The 17,738-nt window shown below is 40.7% G+C and overlaps 2 protein-coding genes across 9 annotated transcripts in view; one reads left to right on the forward strand and one right to left on the reverse strand.

Annotated features, from left to right (window-relative positions):
• Positions 1-521: 521 nt before the first annotated feature.
• Positions 522-1,942, reverse strand: LOC111559732 (basic proline-rich protein-like). The gene is made up of 3 exons (XM_045055068.1): positions 1,864-1,942; positions 1,147-1,771; positions 522-975 (listed from the first exon to the last, which is right to left on the reverse strand). The coding sequence occupies exons 1-3, from the start codon at positions 1,940-1,942 to the stop codon at positions 705-707; spliced, it is 975 nt and encodes a 324-aa protein (XP_044911003.1). The 3' UTR covers positions 522-704.
• The window catches only part of SYCP2 (synaptonemal complex protein 2), a 78,935-nt gene continuing 62,045 nt past the window's right edge, over positions 849-17,738 (forward strand). The window contains exons 1-5 of one of the 8 annotated variants that reach the window (XM_045053416.1): positions 849-983; positions 13,169-13,230; positions 15,133-15,276; positions 16,305-16,433; positions 17,484-17,588. In XM_045053416.1, the coding sequence (XP_044909351.1) occupies positions 13,207-13,230; positions 15,133-15,276; positions 16,305-16,433; positions 17,484-17,588 (402 nt within the window). In that variant the 5' untranslated portion in view covers positions 849-983; positions 13,169-13,206. Of the gene's footprint in view, positions 984-1,190; positions 1,256-1,325; positions 1,345-1,784; positions 1,944-9,322; positions 12,641-13,168; positions 13,231-15,132; positions 15,277-16,304; positions 16,434-17,483; positions 17,589-17,738 lie in introns of those variants that run through there. The other 7 variants (XM_045053420.1, XM_045053419.1, XM_045053418.1 and 4 more) reach the window with 7 other exon arrangements.

The following is a 17,738-nucleotide window of genomic DNA, read 5'->3' on the forward strand; positions in this document are numbered from 1 at the left end:
GCATGTATTTGATTTCATTAGACTCTGAAAATTACCAGGGAGATAATGCCCCTATTTTCTTAGCTGATGAGAATGAAGCTCAGAGAGGCTTAATTCTTCGAAAGACCCACAGCTGGTAAGGAGCAAAGTCAGCATTCAAACCTATACCAGAATCCACCTGCTCTGCCCTGTGATGGGGTGTTCCCAATAAGTCTTGTTAAATTTAACTGAAAGTCCAATTGTGATTGATTGATGAGGTTTTTCCACCTAACACCACATTCTAAAAACCCATTTAAAAACAATTCAAGTAAGATTAAGTTGATCTGCTTTGATCTTCCATGTGGTATTACTAAACAATCCTTCTGCTTTCCAGACACATGAAACAATAGAAAGGACAATTATTTTTTTCTCTCTACTAAGAAGTGGCAAGATGAGAAATCAGTAGTTTAAATTTTGAAGTGCTTGTCTGCTGTATCCATGTATGTTTTTAAACACCAAGCATCCATTGATCTTATCGTTTAAACTGACACTTCGAACGGAAATGTTCTAAAAGCCTGGAATATATTGTCGATGACTGTGCCCAGTACCGCCCCTAGATGGCCTGGGCCTGGTGCCCCTCAGAAGTCTGGGGTTTGGCTAATGAGGACGGCAGAACCTGGCACCTCCTGCTTCTAGGAAATGAAGATGGGGGCGGGGCGGGGGCGGGGCGCCAGGGGGCGTGGTCTTCAGGGCGTGACCTCCGGGGGCGTGGCCGGGTGGAGCAGGTGGCCGCCCCGTAAAGTCAAGCAGCAGGGGCAGTACGCGAGAGTCAGTGGGGACCCGCCCGCCCTGCCTCTGCGGTCGTCCGCGGGCCACAGTGTGTGTTCCTCCAGGGAGTCGGACCCTCGCCCCCCTCGCGGGTTAGGCTGGTACCCCGGGTCTCGGCGGCTCCGTCCAGCCGTCGACGTCCAGAGTGGTGGTGGATAGCCAGGGAGTCTCCTGGGGCCGACCGGCATCCTGCAGAGGCAAGTCAGGGCTCCTGGGGCGCGTCCGCGAGGCCGGGGCAGGGGCCGGGGCCGGGGCAGGGCTCGTGGCCTAGGCGCCACAGTCCACCTACCCAGTAAGGCCAGGAGTCGCGACCCCCCCCCCCCCGCCTCCCCCGCCTCAGGCGACCCCGGCGTCGCTGACGGGCACGAGGGGCGGAGCCTGGCCTGCGTGCCGCGCTGATAGGACGGGGTCCCGCACGCAGGCGGCGCCGATTGGGCAGACGCTTCCCGCTCTCCGTCGGCCTCCTGAGGTGAGGTGCTGAGGCCTGAGACGCGGGGCGGGGCGGCGACGGTAACGGCGGCTCCGTGGGCGCGACGCGGGGGCCTTCTCCAGCCGCAGGTTGAGCCGGGGGCCGCGGCGGGCCACCCTGGTGGGCGGGGCTGTGTGGAGAAGGACCGCGGCACCGGGCCGGCCTCTGGCGGCGGGGGCGGGGGGGGGCGGCCATCTCCCGACGGTTGAGGCGGAGCCGTTGTGAAAACGACTTGGGCGGCGCGGTGGCGGGATCGCGAGGCGGACCCCGGCCGGGCCGGCCTCGCGCAGATCGCCGAGTGGGCCGGGAGGAGCTGGGCGGGGTCGGGTCCGCGCTGCGCCCCTCGAGGGACGCCGGTGGGGGCGTGCCGGCAGCCCAGGCGTGGGTGTGGCAGGTGAGGGCCGGGAGGATCTGGGCGGGGCCCCGCCGGGTCCGCGTGCCGCCTGTCGGGGGACGCCGGTGGGGGCGTGCTGGCCGCCGCTGGCGTGGGTGTGGCGGGGTGGTCCGCGCTCCCCGCTGGGGTGCGGGGCTGGGCTGGTAGCGCTTCCAGCTGCGGGTGCCGTTTCCGCGCGCCGGCTAACGGTGGCCAACGTGCTCCCCTCCCTGGCCTTCCGTGCCCCGTGCGGCCTTCTCCCTGAGCGCCGCCTGCCCTGCTCGGATAAAATGGGAGCGGGTGCTGGCCTCCATGGTAATACCATCACGGGGGTTTGGTGACACAGTTGGGGTTAACGTTTCAGAAAGGTGGTGCTCGCTCCTCTCCCGTCCTTTAGCCCCCCCCCCCGGCCCGCCCACCCCGTCACCCCCACCCGGCCCCCCGCGCGCACCCGTCCTCTCGTTTCCCAGACCCCCGACCCTACCCCCATCCCCTGTCCTCCCTTCTACCCCGTTCCCCACCCCGTATCCCCGGTCTCCGGCACCCCCCCCCCGTCCTCCTCCCCCTTCCCCCGTCCTCCCTGGTCTCCATCCCGTCGCCCCCGCCCCCGTCCCCCGTTGCGCACCCCCCCCCTTCCTCCCGTCCCTCGGGCGGGGTCGGCCTCCTCTTTGCATTTGTAAATGTGAGCCGTCGGGCCGATGCTGGAGGGGACCTTGTGTTGATCCCAGGCTGCTAAGTGTCTGTTCAGCTTTGCGGGGAAAGTACACGCCCCTCCTGTTTGTCAGGTTGTCTGGTCGTTTCTCAAACCTCCGTCCTCATCCGCCTGCGGGTTCGCATTCTTCACCTCACTGGTTCTGTCTTGCCCCTAAGTGGACCGGGGCTCAAAGCCTGCTTGGACACACAGCCCCACACTCTCCGTGAAAAGTGTTCTGTGCCGGCTTTCTTACGTCCTCTTGGTGTTCCCGTTCTGTTGCGTTGTACCTCGGAAGGATATTTTAGGAGGGGGTCACTGGTTCTGGCAGTTGAGTGTATCCCCTTTGTTTCCTTCTAGAGTCGGCCTTAATCGCTCAGCTGCAAATGTCTGGCTTGTTTAACGAACGGTGCTCAGTTTTTGGCTCTCTTGAGGCCAGTAGGCATTCGGCCTTGCGACGGAGGGACGGGTCACCGGATTGTTTAGTTTTCTCACTTTCAATCGACCTGCGTAGATACTAATCAGTTTTCCTTGGCTGACATCTTGCAGGAAGGTAGTCTAGGAACTAAACCATCTTGTTAGCATTTTTGAGCCTCTTGGCCGTAAGTGATTTTTGCTGTATTTCACGTCTCAGGAGTACTTCGTAAAGTACATTTTAGATTCAAATCCAAATTGTTTTATTTGTGGAGGCAGAAAAGCAATAAGGACGTAGGCATGCCTGCCCCCAAAGTTGCTGGCCCTAGGAAAAGAGTACAAATTGATGTCCCTAAAGTATATTTTAAGTATTTAAACTTTTTAACCAAGTTTTCAAATGTTAAATAAAATGTTCTAGCCTTCAGTTTTACAGATATACCTTCATCGCAATAAAATAGACAAATATGTGTAAAGCTATTATTTTTATGATTGAATGTTGGCAGAATATCAAAGATTAACTGAATCTTTGGTGACTGACTGGTGAATTTTGGATAGGTAATAAAATATCGATCTATGTAAGTCAGAAGTCATATATGCCATAATTTTTAATTTTGGATAAATCACCAATGTGTTACAATCAAGACTTTTGTGTTTTATGGACAGTATGATTTAAGGATTGAAACAATATGTAATTGCTTTCAAAAAATCTAATTTGAGAATATTTTCATAAGAGCATGACATAGTATAAAAATATTTTTCCTTAAAAATGTTTGAAATATTAAAATTCTCTTAAGATTAAGATAAAATACAAATTATTAATGAACATTAATCTTAAAATTCTTTTAATAATGCTGAAATTATTTTTGAATAATTGAATCTTACTAAATTTTTTATAAACATAAACTTAGTCATCATTCTAGTGTTTACTTGCCCTCTGCTATGATAGAATCCATATTATGCTCATGCAATTTATGTCTAGATTTACATGTGTACAAATTAAAGAATACTATGAATCGCTTAGAACTACAAGATGTTCCTCAGTCGCCATGCGCAGCTGTGCACTGAGTTGCTGGTACTTGGAGAGCCACAAGTTGAAATGCAAAGAAAAGCAAGAAAATGGGCATTTGGCACTGTTAAGGATCAGTTCTTCATCATGCAAGAATCAGCTGTATTCTTGTTCTGCTAACAGAAGGATTTGACAGTGAATTAATGTCTTTTCTTATACTTGAGCGCTTAGGTTTCTCAAATTCTACCTCCATTCTAAAGTAGAAACAAAAGTGTCAGTGTCAGCACAACCTGCAACCTTCTCAGCATTGTTTTAGCCTCCCCCCACGCCTTTAAACTTTTAAAATAGAAGATTCTAACCTATATAAAATAAACAGAATAGTGTAATTAACTAAAGTCCCCTTCTTCCAAGGGCGTAGGCAAGGAAAGTGTTTCTCTGGGGCCTGAAGGTGGTGAATTACAAGAATTAATGTGTTTGTGGTTCTAGGACTTGCTGGGCCAGTACTGGATTCTGAATGAATAGAGATTCCTGTGTGCTCCTTAATAAAATTGTGTGTGTGTGTAAGAGAGAGACAATGATGTACAAAAAGCTCCTATTTTTATGCTTTATACTTTTTGTGTCTTAGATACCTCTGTATTTCAAGGTCATTGGGATATTCTCCTGTATGTATTCCTTCTAGTAGTTTTTAAACACTTACTACATTGGATAGTTAATTCATCTAGACTTTATTTTTGTGAATGGTGGGAGATAGAGGTCTAATTTGTTTTCACGTGGTAAGTCAGTTTTCCTAATACCAGTTATCAACTAGTTTACCTTTTCCCTCTGATTTATGAAGCGTTATGTAAACATGAACTTACAATATATGCATGGGGTGTGCATTTGCATTCTGTTTTGTTTTATTGGTCCATTTGTTTCCTATTCTTAACACTGTTGTTTTTTTGTTTGGTAATTGTGACTTTGTAATATGTTTTACCATTGAAAAAGATTATTCTTCCCTTTAATTTTATATTTTATCTTATTTAAAATTTTTTTAAATTCCAGTATAACTAATGTGCAGTGTTGCGTTGGTTTCAGGCATAAAATATAGGGATTCAACAATTCTCTATGTTGCTCAGTGTTCACCACAATATGTGTACTCTTGATCCCCTTTACCTGTTTCACCCATCCCACCACTCTCCTTCCCTCTGGTAACCACTAGTTTGTTCTCCATATTTAAGAGTCTGTTTTTTGTCTCTTTTTTCCTTTGTTTGTTTTGTTCCTTAAATTCCATATATGACTGAAATCATATGGTATTGGTCTTTCTCTGACTTACATCACTTAGCATTATACCCTCTAGATCCATCCATATTGTTGCAAGTGGCAAGATTTCATTTTTTTTATGGCTGAGTAATATTCCGCTACATACATATGTATGTACCTATATACGTACACACATACATACATGTGTATATATACCACATCTTCTGTATCTGTTCATCTATCCATGGTCACTTGGGCTTTTTCCATAATTTTCCTACTATAAATAATCCTGCGGTAAACATAGGAGTACATAGATCTTTTCGAATTAGTGTTTTCGTACTCTGGGTAATTACCCAGCATTGGAATTACTGGATCATATGGTAGTTCTATTTTCTCTTTCTTTCTTCCTTTCTTTTTTCTTAAGGGAGAGAGAGAGTGGGTGAATGGGGGAGAGGGATGGAGAGAGAGAGAGAAAGAGAAAAAAAGAATTGCAAACAGGCTCCATGCTCACCGTGGAGCTTAACGTGGGGCTGAATCCCACAACCCTGGGATCATGACCTGAGCTGAAACCAAAAGTTGGGTGTTCAACTGACTGAGCCATCCAGGCACCCTGATTTTTACTTTTTTGAGGAACTGTTTTCCACACTGGCTGCACCAGTTTGCATTCTGATCAACACTGCAGGAAGGTTCCTTTTTCTCCACATCCTTGCCAAAACTTGTCGTTTCTTGTGTTGTCGATTTTCACCATTCTGACAGGTGTAAGGTTATATCTCATGGTGGTTTTGATTTGCATTTCCCAAAGATGAATGATGTTGAGCATCTTTTCAATGTGTCTGTTGGCGACTTGTAGGTCTTCTTTGGAGACATGTCTATATTCATGTCTTCTCATTTTTTGACTGGATTGTGTTTTTGATGTTGTATAAGTTCTTTATATATTTTGGATACTAACCCCTTATCAGATAATATCATTTGCAAATACCTTTCCCCCGTCCAGTAGGTTATCTTTTTGTTTTGTTGATTGTTTTCTTTGCTGTGCAGGCCTTTTATTTTCATGCGGCCCCAGTAGTTTATTTTTTATTTTGTTTTCCATGGCTTAGGAGACCTATCTGGAAAAATGTTGCTATGGCTAATTTCAGGGAAATTACTGCCTGTGCTCTTTTTAGTATTTTTATGGTTTCATATTGCACATTTAGATCTTTAATCCGTTTTTGAATTTATATTTGCGTATGGTATAAGAAAGTGGTCCAGTTTCATTCTTTTGCATGCAGTTGCCCAGTTTTCCCAGAACCATTTGTTGAAGAGACGGTCTTTTTCACATTGCATATTCTTACCTCCTTTGTCAAAGACTAATTGACCATTTAATTGTAGGTTTATTTCTGAGCTTTTTTTTTTAATTAATTTTTTTTTTTTTTTTTTTTTTTTTTTTAGTGGGGAGACAGAGTGCACACAAGCAGGGGAGGGGCAGAGAGAGAAGGAGAGAGAATTGCAAGCAGGCTCCATGCTCAGTGCAAAGCGGGACATGGGGCTTAATCTCACTACTGTGAGATCATGACCTGAGCCAAACAAAACCAATAGTGGGACATTCCACCAACTGAGCCACCCAGGCACCCCTATTTCTGGGTTTTCTGTTTTGTTCTATTGATCCACGTGTCTGTGTGCCAGTACCATACAATTTTGACTTCTCTTTTACAGCTTTGTAGTATGCCTTGAAATCTGGGATTGTGATACCTCCGTTTTTCTTCTTTTTCAAGATTGATTTGGCTATTTGGGGTGTTTGTGGTTCAATCACATTTTAGGATTATTTTTTCTAGTTCTGTGAAGAGCGTTCTTGGTATTTTGACAGGGATTGCATTAAATCTGGAGATGACTTTGAATAGTAAGGACATTTTAATAATATTTGCTCTCCCTATCCCAGTATCATTCCATTTATTTGTGTCTGTCTTCAATTTCTTTCATCAGTGTTTTATAGTTTTCAGAGTACAGGTCTTTTACCTCCTTGTTTAAGTTTATTCCTAGGTGTTTATTATTTTTGGTGCAATTGTAAATGGAATTGTTTTCTAAATTTCTCTCCCGCTACTTTGTTATTAGTGTGTAGAAATGCAACAGAATTCTGTATGTTGATTTGTATCCTGCGACCTTACTGAATCATTTATCAGTTCTAGTAGTTTTAGGTTGAGTCTTCAGAGTGTTCTATATGTACTACCGTGTCATATGCAAATAATGAGAGTTTTACTTCTTCTTTGCCAATTTGAATGCCTTTTATTCTTTTTCTTGTCTGATTGCTGTGGCTAGGACTTCCAGTACTGTGTTGAATAAAAGTGGTGTGAGTGGACATCCTTGTCTTGTTCCTGACATTAAGGGAAAAGCTCTCAGTTTTTCACCATTGAGTATGAGGTTAGCTGTGCATTTTCCATGTAGGAGTCTTTATTATGTTGACGTATGTTTCCTCTAAACCTCTTCCCTTTAATTTTGAATAGTATTTTTGCTGGCTGTAGAATTTGTGTTTGTAGTTTCTTCTTTCAGTACTTTGTAATTTCTTGTAGTGTCATTGTCTGGCTTTGGTATCAAGAGAATGCTAACTCATAATTGGAAGTGTACCTTCCTCTTCTGTTTTTGGGAAGAGGTTGAGAAGGATTGGTGTTAGTTCTTCTCTAAATGTTTGGTAGAATTTGCCAGTGAAGCCTCTTGCCCTGGACTTTCCTTTGTTGGGAGTTGTTTTGTTTTTGTTTTTTTTCCTCAATTTTTTTTTTTAACATTTTGTTTATTTTTGAGAGATAGAACATGAGTGGGGGATGGGCAGAGAGAGAGGAAGACACAGAATCCGAAACAGGCTCCAAGCTCTGAGCTGTCAGCACAGAGCCCAAAGAGGGGCTCAAACCCACAAACCACAAGATCATGACCTGAGCTGGAGTCTGACACTCAACTGACTGAGCCACCCAGGCCCCCCTGTTGGGAGGTTTTTACTTACGGATTCAGTCTCCTTACTAGTGATTGATCTGTTGAGATTTTGAATTTCTTCACAGTTCAGTCTTGTATTTTTCTAGATTGTATGTTTCTTCTAGGTTTCATTTCTTCTAGGTTGTCCAGTTTATTGACATGTAATTGTTAATGTGTCTTATGATTTTTTTATATTTCTGTGATATCAATTGTAATGTATCTTTCATTTATAATTTTACTTGAGTCCTCTTTTTTTCCCCTTGGGAACTCTAGCTAAAGGTTTGTCTATTATGTTTATCTTTTCAAAAATCCAGCTCTTATTGTCATTGATCTATTGTGTTTTAAGTCTCTGTGTCCTTCATTTCCACGCTGATCTTTGTTATTTCTTTCCTTCTACTATCTTTGGGCTTAGTTTTTTCTCCTTTTTCTAGTTCTTTGAGGTGTAAGTTTAAGTTGTTTATTTAAGATCTTTTTTTCTTTTACTGTAAGTGTTTTTCAGTGTAACCTTATCTTTTAAAACTGTTTTTGCAAACATTTTTAAAAATGGGGCACCTGGGTGGCTCAGTCGATTCTTGATTTTGACTCGGGTCATGATACCAGGGTTGTGGGATTGAGCCCCAGGTCAGGTTTAGAGCCTACTTGAGATTCTCTCTCTCCCTCTCACTGCCCTCTCCCTCATCTCAAAATAAAGAAATATTTTTAATAATTGTTTTTGCTGTGTTCCATAATTTTTGTTTTGTTGTTTTTTCATTTCATTTGTCTCAAGGTATTTTTTTTTAAATTTCTCCTTTGATTTTGTTGGCTGTTCAGAAACATGTTCGGAAGCATCTCCACATAATTGTGGGTTTGGTTTTTTTTTTTTTTTTGGTTTTCTTCTCATAATTGACTTTTTTAAATGTTTATTTTTGAGAGAGCGCGAGAGAGAGAGAGACAGGGAGAGACAGAGGGAGACACAGAATCCAAAGCAGGCTCCAGGCTCCAGGCTCCAAGCTGTTAGCACAGAGCCTGACGCGGGGCTTGAACCCACGAACCACAAGATCCTGACCTAAGTTGAAGTCGGATGCTCAACTGACTGAGCCACCCAGGTGCCCCTCTTGTAATTGATTTTTAGTTTCATATCATTGTGGTTGGAAAATATGCTTGATATGATTTACATTTTTAAAAATTTCGTAAGACTTGTTTTGTGGCCTAACATATGACTTATGCTGGAGAATGTTCCATGTGCACTTGAGAAGAATGTGTATCCTGCTGCTGTTGGAAGAAATGTTCTGTATGAATCTGTTCGGTCCATCTGGTCTAATGTGTAGGTTAAGTCTGATCTTTAGACACTTTAAATTTTTTTTTTTTTTTGAGAGAGTGTGAATGAATGGGGGAAGGGCCGAGAGAGGGGTTCAGAGGATCTGAAGTGGGCTCTTCGCTGATAGCAGCTAGTCCAACGTGGGGGACTCGAACCCACAAATTGCGAGATCACGATCTGAGCTGAAGTCAGATGCTCAACTGACTGAGCCACCCAGACGCCTCCTAGGCACTTTAAAGAAGATACTGTTCTAAGCCTTCTGGCTTTCATGGTTTCTGTTGGTCGGCTATCAGTCTTATCAGGCTACTTAAAAGTAAGCTGTCTTTTTTTAGTCTCTGGCAGCTTTTAATGTTTTTGTATTTGATTGTTAGCAGTCTTCTGTGGTACACTTGGGTATAGTTTTGCTTTTTCTTCTGGGGTTCATAGGGCTTTTTGAATCAATAGTGATGTCTTTTATTGGTTTCGGGAAATTCTCAGTCATCATTTTTTAGCTGTTGTCTCTGCCCCATTCACTATCTCCCAGGGATTTCATTTACAGATACATAGGGCTTTATTATTTACCCTCTGTGTTGTTCTGTCTTCTAGTCTCCCTCCCCATATTTTTGTGTATCTTTGTTTCTTTGTAGATATTTTTTTCTGATATGGCTCCCATTTCTGTAATTTTCATTCATCTGTGTGTTTCTATTTTGTTCTAAATAATTTTGTTATTGACTATTTTTTTGTTTCTAGAATTATGTGGTTCTTGTTCACATTTTCTGTGGCCTTCCTTACTCCCCACCCCAGTTTCTAGTTCTCTGCCAAAGTTCCCAGTCTTTTTAAATAATCCTTATGTACACAGTACTTATAGTTACTGTAAAGTGTTTAATAACTTTACCATCTGGAGGCCCTGTGACCCTGTTACTTTAGGCTACTACTGTTTGTCACTTTTCAGTAGACTGGCCCAAGTCTATGAATTTCACTTTAAATATTGCTTTGGTTGCATCTTACAATTTTTTGTATATACACATTTTCTCATTCACTAAATACTTATTCATTTCTCTGTTTTTATATCATGAGGACTATTCACATGCACATATTTTAGTTTCTAAATAGATGGGAAGTTTAAAGCTATCTTTGTAGCAGATGTCTAAATTTATTGTATTATGAAAACAGGGTATCATATTCTTTTGCATGCTTTTGTTTTTGCTCTTGTGACTTAAGATTTTTTCTTTTATTATTCAGAAATATCCTCACAATGTTTATAGATGTACTTTTCAAAATTTGTCTTCTTTGGGATTCAGTGGACTCCTTAAATTCATGGATGTGTATGTTTATTTTGGGGAAATTCTTGCCTGTTATTCTGTTACCACCCCCACTGTCTTTTTAAGATAATTTTTGGCATTCTTATTGAATAGATACTGGAATGTCTACATCTCTCCTTCATATATCAATTTTTTCTTGTATACATTTTATCATTTCATTTCCTTGTGATAGTCTGGATCATATTACCCAAGGAATAGTCCCTTATACAGAGAGCCACCCCCCTAAGCTTTAGGCTAATGATAATAGTGGCAGTAATGGATACTTAAGGGTCTCTAGCCAGTGCTGTTCCTCATTAACCCCCATTTGGTTGTTGACCTTCAGTACTTATTTTTTACTCCTGTGTTTGAGATAATATTTTTCATGTCTTTCCCCCACTATTTTCTATATATGAAGCAAGTCTGTGGGGGGGGGGGGTGTACTAAAATCTTGTAAGTGTATAGTAAAACTTTCTCTAACAGGACCAACCTAAATTTCTATCTTCTGTGATGGCCTGGGGAGAATTAAAGAGTTAAGCCAAATAGAAAATCGATAAACCCCTTCTTTGGAATTGGGGAAGCAAACAGTGAGTCCCTGCATTTCCAATATTTTCTGGGTCATATCTCTCTGAGTTAGGCAGAGTGACAAAATGACTTCCAGCTACTTAGAGATCTTGGAATCCTTGCCGGTGTATTGGAATTCCCAGCTAGCCACAGACCTAGAATTGCCCCTTTAGTATACAATAGAGGCCAGAGCAGACAAGCACAACCAGGGGGGACAAAATCACAGCTGGCCCCTGAACAGGTTTGGATGGAGCCAGCTAGACTTCCCACCTGCTTAACTATCGAGGCTGGCCTTGGTCATTTTTGTCCCCTCACTATAACCCCACCCACATTTTACATCTCCCATGTTTTGGATTCCACTTACCTATATTTTGGCAAGAATTTATTGTACTTTTAAAAAGTCACGTAAGCATAAATTACAAGTAAGGCCTGCCTCTGACAAATAGCAAGTTACATTTCTGTGGAACTCACTACTCTTCCTCACCAGTAAGCTAACTTTCCAACTGTCCTGAAATGGTACAGGTATCTATCTCTCTCTCCCTCCACCTCTCTCCCTTTCTCGTTCTCTCCCCCCTACCTCTCTCCTTCTCTATCTCCCCCTACCACACACACAAATACACACAAACATATGTGCAAATATGTGTATACTTACACCTAGAGATATAATCATACATAAGACGGTGTTTCTTTTTTTTACATAAATGCCATTACACAGTATGTATCATTTGGCAACATTGTTTTTTAATTTAACTTAAAATTGACTGCAGATATCTAAAATTCTGGTTCATCTGTTGCGTTTACAAAATTGATTATCATATACCACATTTTATTTATTCATTCTTCACTCTCCCTCCCATTCCCAATGCCTATCTGGGTACTTTTGAATTGTTGCCACTTACCACAGTGCTGCAAAAACATCATTAGACTTGGCTCCTAATAAACATGGAGCGAATGTTTCTCTGAGGATCAGATATTTCCCCCTAGAGTTAATTTGAAATTATAAGAGATTTTTTACTCATGCCTTTTCCGTGCCTGATATGTGTGCCCTTGTTGGTGCTTACATTTCTCTACTAGCGTGTGCAAGAAAGTAGACTGTGACTAATGCCACTCGTTCTCTTAGGAATACATGGTCCTGTATTCACCTTGGATTAATTAATTGCCTCTCTATGGTGGATTTCCTGGTGTTTCTGTTACAGAGCTCTTTAAGTACAGATTATTTTTAAATTGTTCCACTTATAATGTCTAGGAAAGATGGTATTTCTTTTCCTTTATAGAGCTGACATCGAAATTACATTTGAAAATGTTAGATGCTTTTGTGAATCAATCAGGGTAACCCGATTGATTCCTGTTTTCCATTCTTCTTTGAAGGGACAATGTTCTTAGGTTTTCTTTTCCTCATTCCCTTCATTCTGTATTTGTCTATTCTCTTATATCCTGTTCTTTGGTAACGTACTGGGATATTCCCCCCTTCTTATAAGAGTATTAGGTTACTAGACTGAATTTCATTTACACATTAATTAAAGATTCGTTTTCCTCTTGTTCCCAAAGTTGAAACACATACAGCAGGAATTGCTCATGAGAGTCCAGGTTTGTATTCTTTCACTAACTAGTTTTGTGACTTTTCGGCAAGACTTTGGACATTTATTTAAGTAATCTACAAAAAGAGAAGGCTTGAATAAATGATCTTCAGGCTTTCTTCCAGAAACTCCTTTAGTCAAATTCAAATGTGTAATTGCATGTTTAGATGGTGAGGAACTTGAAGAAATTATTTATTGCCTTTGGTATAAGCTTATTTTTTTTTTAATTTTTTTTTTCAACGTTTATTTATTTTTGGGACACAGAGAGACAGAGCATGAACAGGGGAGGGGCAGAGAGAGAGGGAGACACAGAATCGGAAACAGGCTCCAGGCTCTGAGCCATCAGCCCAGAGCCCGACGCGGGGCTCGAACTCCCGGACCGCGAGATCGTGACCTGGCTGAAGTCGGACGCTTAACTGACTGCGCCACCCAGGCGCCCCAATATAAGCTTATTTATGTGTGTTAAGATTTTTGAACTGTAAATAAACATATATAGAATAGATTATAAGGTATTGAAAGCATATATTTTGTTTTATAGGTGTTTGTTTTGTCTTGCTGTTTTAAAATTACATCAAAATGCCAATAAGACCAGATCTCCAGGTATGTAGTCCTAAACCAAAAGGAAATATTTTAATTCCTAAAATCATTTTGGTTTATTTACAAGTGTTAAGTGCTATATTTTTAGGAAAGACAAAACCTACTTCTTTTTATGAAATGGTCAAGAGTAGAATAGTTTAACATTTTTTAACTAAAAATTTTTTTTTAATATTATTTATTTATTTATTTTTTTTTTTTTTCGTTTTTTTTTTTTTATTTATTTTTGGGACAGAGAGAGACAGAGCATGAACGGGGGAGGGGCAGAGAGAGAGGGAGACACAGAATCGGAAACAGGCTCCAGGCTCCGAGCTATCAGCCCAGAGCCTGACGCGGGGCTCGAACTCACGGACCGTGAGATCGTGACCTGGCTGAAGTCGGACGCTTAACCGACTGCGCCACCCAGGCGCCCCTAATATTATTTATTTTTGAGAGAGAGGGAGAGCAAGCGCAAGCTGGGGAGGGGCAGAGAGAGAGAGGGAGGCACAGAATCTGAAGCGGGCTCCAGGCTCGGAGCTGTCAGTCAGCATAGAGCCCGACGAAGGGCTTTAACCCATATGAACTGTGAGATCATGACCTGAGCTGAAGTTGGATGCTTAACTGATTGAGCCACCCAGGTGCCCCTCCAGAGTAGAATAATTTAAATGAAATGTATTCTTTCATTTTTTTTGATAAATTTGTTTTCAAAAGCTACTATAACTTTGTGAGGTATGAAAGATGCTGGTTATTTACATATACCTTTTACATTGACAAGAATTACACAGTGATGCATATATAGCCAGTGCCTGGGTATTTTTATGTTAGGATTTAAAATTGTAAGATACTATCATTTAGGTAAAAAGTTTTAATATATGTATTTAATGTGTATGTAGTTTACGACCAAATCTGGGGTTTAGATTGTAGTATAAAAATTCCTTATTAGTGGTTTATGCTTTAGTAGTAAGGATGGTGGATTCTGTAAAAGTTAAAAAATGCACAGGATACTAAGTGAATTCTTAAATTGTATTGACTTGTGGTTTCCAAACAGTGCTTTTGTCTGTCTTTACGCATTTTTAAAAAACTAAACCTCATTAAGAAATTTATAGTCGGGTGTGTTAGGGTTTTCTCCATGGTGTTAAGTATTAGTTACTATATAGTTTATTTCACTTCTTTTATTAATAGGGTCTTTGTTTTAAACTTAAAAAAATTTTTTTTAATGTTTATTTTTGACAGAGAGACGGAGCATGAGTGGGGGAGGGACAGAGAGAGAGAGGGAGACACAGAATCTGAAACAGGCTCCAGGCTCCGAGCTGTCAGCACAGAGCCCAATGCGGGACTTGAACTCACAGACAGCAAGATCATGACCTGAGAGCCGAAGTCGGACGCTCAACTGACTGAGCCACCCGGGCGCATCCTAAACTTTTTTAATGTTTATTTTTTGAGTGGGGGGGGTGAGAGAGAGAGAAAGAGGGAGAGTGAGTGTGTGAGCGGGGGAGGGGCAGAGAGAGAGGGAGACACAGAATCCAGAGCAGGCTCCAGACTCCCAAGCTGTCAGCACAGAGCCCGACATGGAGCTCAGACTCATAAACTGTGAGATCATGACCTGAACTGAAGTCCGACTCTTAACTGACTGAGCCACCCAGGTGCCCTGGGGTCTTTTTTTTTTTTTTTTTTTTTAATTCATCGTACTGATGACTTTAAAGGATGTGAAATGGAAAATTACTAGAATATATATATTTTATATAGAATCTTGGCTATTATCAAAGAAACTTGATCTCTGTTACTTCAAACTTAATAGTGTACAGGTGTTTTTTTAATAAAGTGAATTGACATAAGATCTGTTGAGAATTTTCATGTGAAGACTAGACTGCATAAGGTGATAATTTTGGTTTTGATTCAATATGTGTGTCATTAACTATATTTCTCTAGCAGTTGGAAAAATGCATTGATGATGCTTTAAGAAAAAATGATTTCAAACCTTTAAAAACACTTTTACAAATTGGCGTTTGTGAAGATGTAAAGATTAAATGCAGCAAGCAATTTTTACACAAGTTGGATGACCTTGTATGCAGGGTAAGTACTCCTTTTCTTTGAATGATTATTGAAATTATTAGATAGCTCTCTACTTTCTAGGAAGAAATATTCCATTGGAAAAAATGAATAAAAAGGCTTTGGCAAATTCGGTTATAGTTCTATAAATAAGTGCTCATTTTTTAAAATATTTATTATTGAGAGAGAGAGAGAGAGCATGCATGGGCAGGAGAGGGGCAGAGAGAGAGGGAGACACAGAATCCGAAGCAGGTTCCAGGCTCCGAGCTGTCAGCACAGAGCCCGATGTGGGGCTTGAACTCATGATCCACGAGATCATGACTTGAGTCAAAGTCAGACACTTAACCGACTGAGCCACCCAGGTGCCCCAGTAAGTGCTCATTAAAAACCAAAAAAAAAGCCTGAGGAATCCCAAATAACATATCGGTCTGCTGTTTTCTAAATACAACGTACACAAAGCTATGTTTACATAGTGATCCCAAAATTATTAACTGTTACCTAAACTGGGGAAAAATAGTCTACCTGTTTGAAGTTTGAGCAACTTTTTAAAAAGCCATCAGCATATTCTTCATGTTATGGGCCAGAGCTTGGTGTTTTCAAAAATAAAACAAATAAACAAAAATTATCTACAACCTTGGACTTGATTTATCATATGTAAGGTATTTTTATACATGAGAAAAAGTGAGTATTGACAGTCTCCCCCAGTAGGAGATTTGTTATCATGAATCTAAAAATTGAGTAAAAATTTCTTTTATCCATTAGTTACGTACATAGAGCTTTGTAGAATGGAAGGTAACTGATGCATTGCATCATAGTCTAAAGTTGCAGGAATTTATGCAAATCTGCATTTTTATACTGAGTTTGTCACTCACTGGCTGGGTGGCTTTAGGCCACCCTAGTGCTCTCCTAAACCACACTTTTGTACTTTGCAATATGGACATTATGATAATGGCAGACTTACAGGATTTGTGAGGATTATAAAGCTCCTAGCACAATGCCAATTCTGTACTGTTTTGTGTTTACAGATGTTTACATGTATCCTTTTGTTTCAGGAGCTTAATAAAAAGGACATCCAAACTGTTTCAACCATTTTTGTTTCTTTTGGAAGATGTGGTAAAAATATCAGTATATTGGGGCAAGCCGGACTTTTAACTATGATAAGACAAGGACTAGTCCAGAAGATAAGTACGAAATGTGTGATGTTGATGTGAGGGAGTATGATTAAAGGTGTGTCGTTTAATAAAATTAACAGCTCAAACAGTTGAAAAAGAAATTTGAGAACTTTATAAAAACTTTTAGATAAAATAAATGTTTCTATAACCTGTGCTACGTGTTACAAAGATGAAGATCAAAAGGACATTCTGTACATAGGCTCCTTGATAATCATGTGAATTTGAGATCACAAGACTCCCTCAGGCCTTTGCATGCTTTATTTTATCTGTTTACTATCTAGCATTATTTGTTTTTCTTTTTATATTATTTTCTACTTCCCATGCTAGAATGTGGGATATTGATTTTTATTTGTGTTGTTCATTTCTGTGTACCTAACACTGAGAACAGTACCTGGGATGTAATATCTACTCAAATATCTGAATTCATTAAAATAAAATAATTCATTAAAACAAATTCATTAACAGGTGCCTGGGTGGCTCAGTTGGTTAAGCATCTGATTTTGGCTCAGGTCGTGATCTCACAGTGCATGAGTTCGAGCCCCGCGTCGGGCTCTGTGCTGACAGCTCAGAGCCTGGAGCCTGCTCTGGATTCTGTGTCTCCCTCTCTATCTCTGCCCCTCCTCTGCTCACATTCTGTCTCTTTCTGTCTCTCAAAAATGAATAAAATGTTACAAAAATTTTTAAAAATTCAATAAAATAATACTAAAACTTTTCAAATAGTGATAATGCCAAAATAATCTAATATATGATGATAATTTATTTTTATCTGTTAATGAATGTACCTGAACTAGGTATTTGAAGGGGAAAAGAAAGGTGGTCTACCTAGAATTAGAATTAGTTCATCTATTCCCATCTAAACAATGGAAAAATATGGTGAGATGCCAAAAAATGAAAACAAGAAAGATGTTTAAAAACATAAACTTATTTTCATATAATACTGGAATTTTTATTTTCGATGTTTCTTTATTCCTAGGTTTACTGTTTATGCAAAGATAAGTACATTCTTAAAATTACTAAAATTGAATTCAAAGTAATTAATATGCACATTTCTTTTTTTACATGGTTGCCTGGTTTGAAAAATCCAAGGAGATTATTCTCAGTCGAGGAAATTCAAAAGATGAGGCAGCTATAAATATGATAGAAGACTTACTTGATCTTTTGATGGTAAAAATCACATCGATTAACTAATCTTACAAGTCTGTTTACTTAAAAAACAATTTGTGTTCTATATGTTCTGAGCCTAAAAGTCACTAACAAATTGGCTAGTGACTTGATTTAATTACTCTATTCAGATTGTTTAAAGCACTTATCCTG

This window comes from Felis catus, chromosome A3, assembly GCF_018350175.1.
Source record: "Felis catus isolate Fca126 chromosome A3, F.catus_Fca126_mat1.0, whole genome shotgun sequence".
Lineage (NCBI taxonomy): Eukaryota > Metazoa > Chordata > Mammalia > Carnivora > Felidae > Felis > Felis catus.

Coding starts and splice junctions, on each gene's coding strand:
- LOC111559732 (XM_045055068.1), bottom strand. CDS start 1,942: ATGGAGGCCAGCACCCGCTCCCATTTTATCCGAGCAGGGCAGGCGGCG. Junction 1,772..1,863: donor GGCCGCACGGGGCACGGAAG/GCCAGGGAGGGG, acceptor CCCGCACCCCAG/CGGGGAGCGCGGACCACCCC. Junction 976..1,146: donor AGGCTCCGCCCCTCGTGCCC/GTCAGCGACGCC, acceptor TTGCCTCTGCAG/GATGCCGGTCGGCCCCAGGA.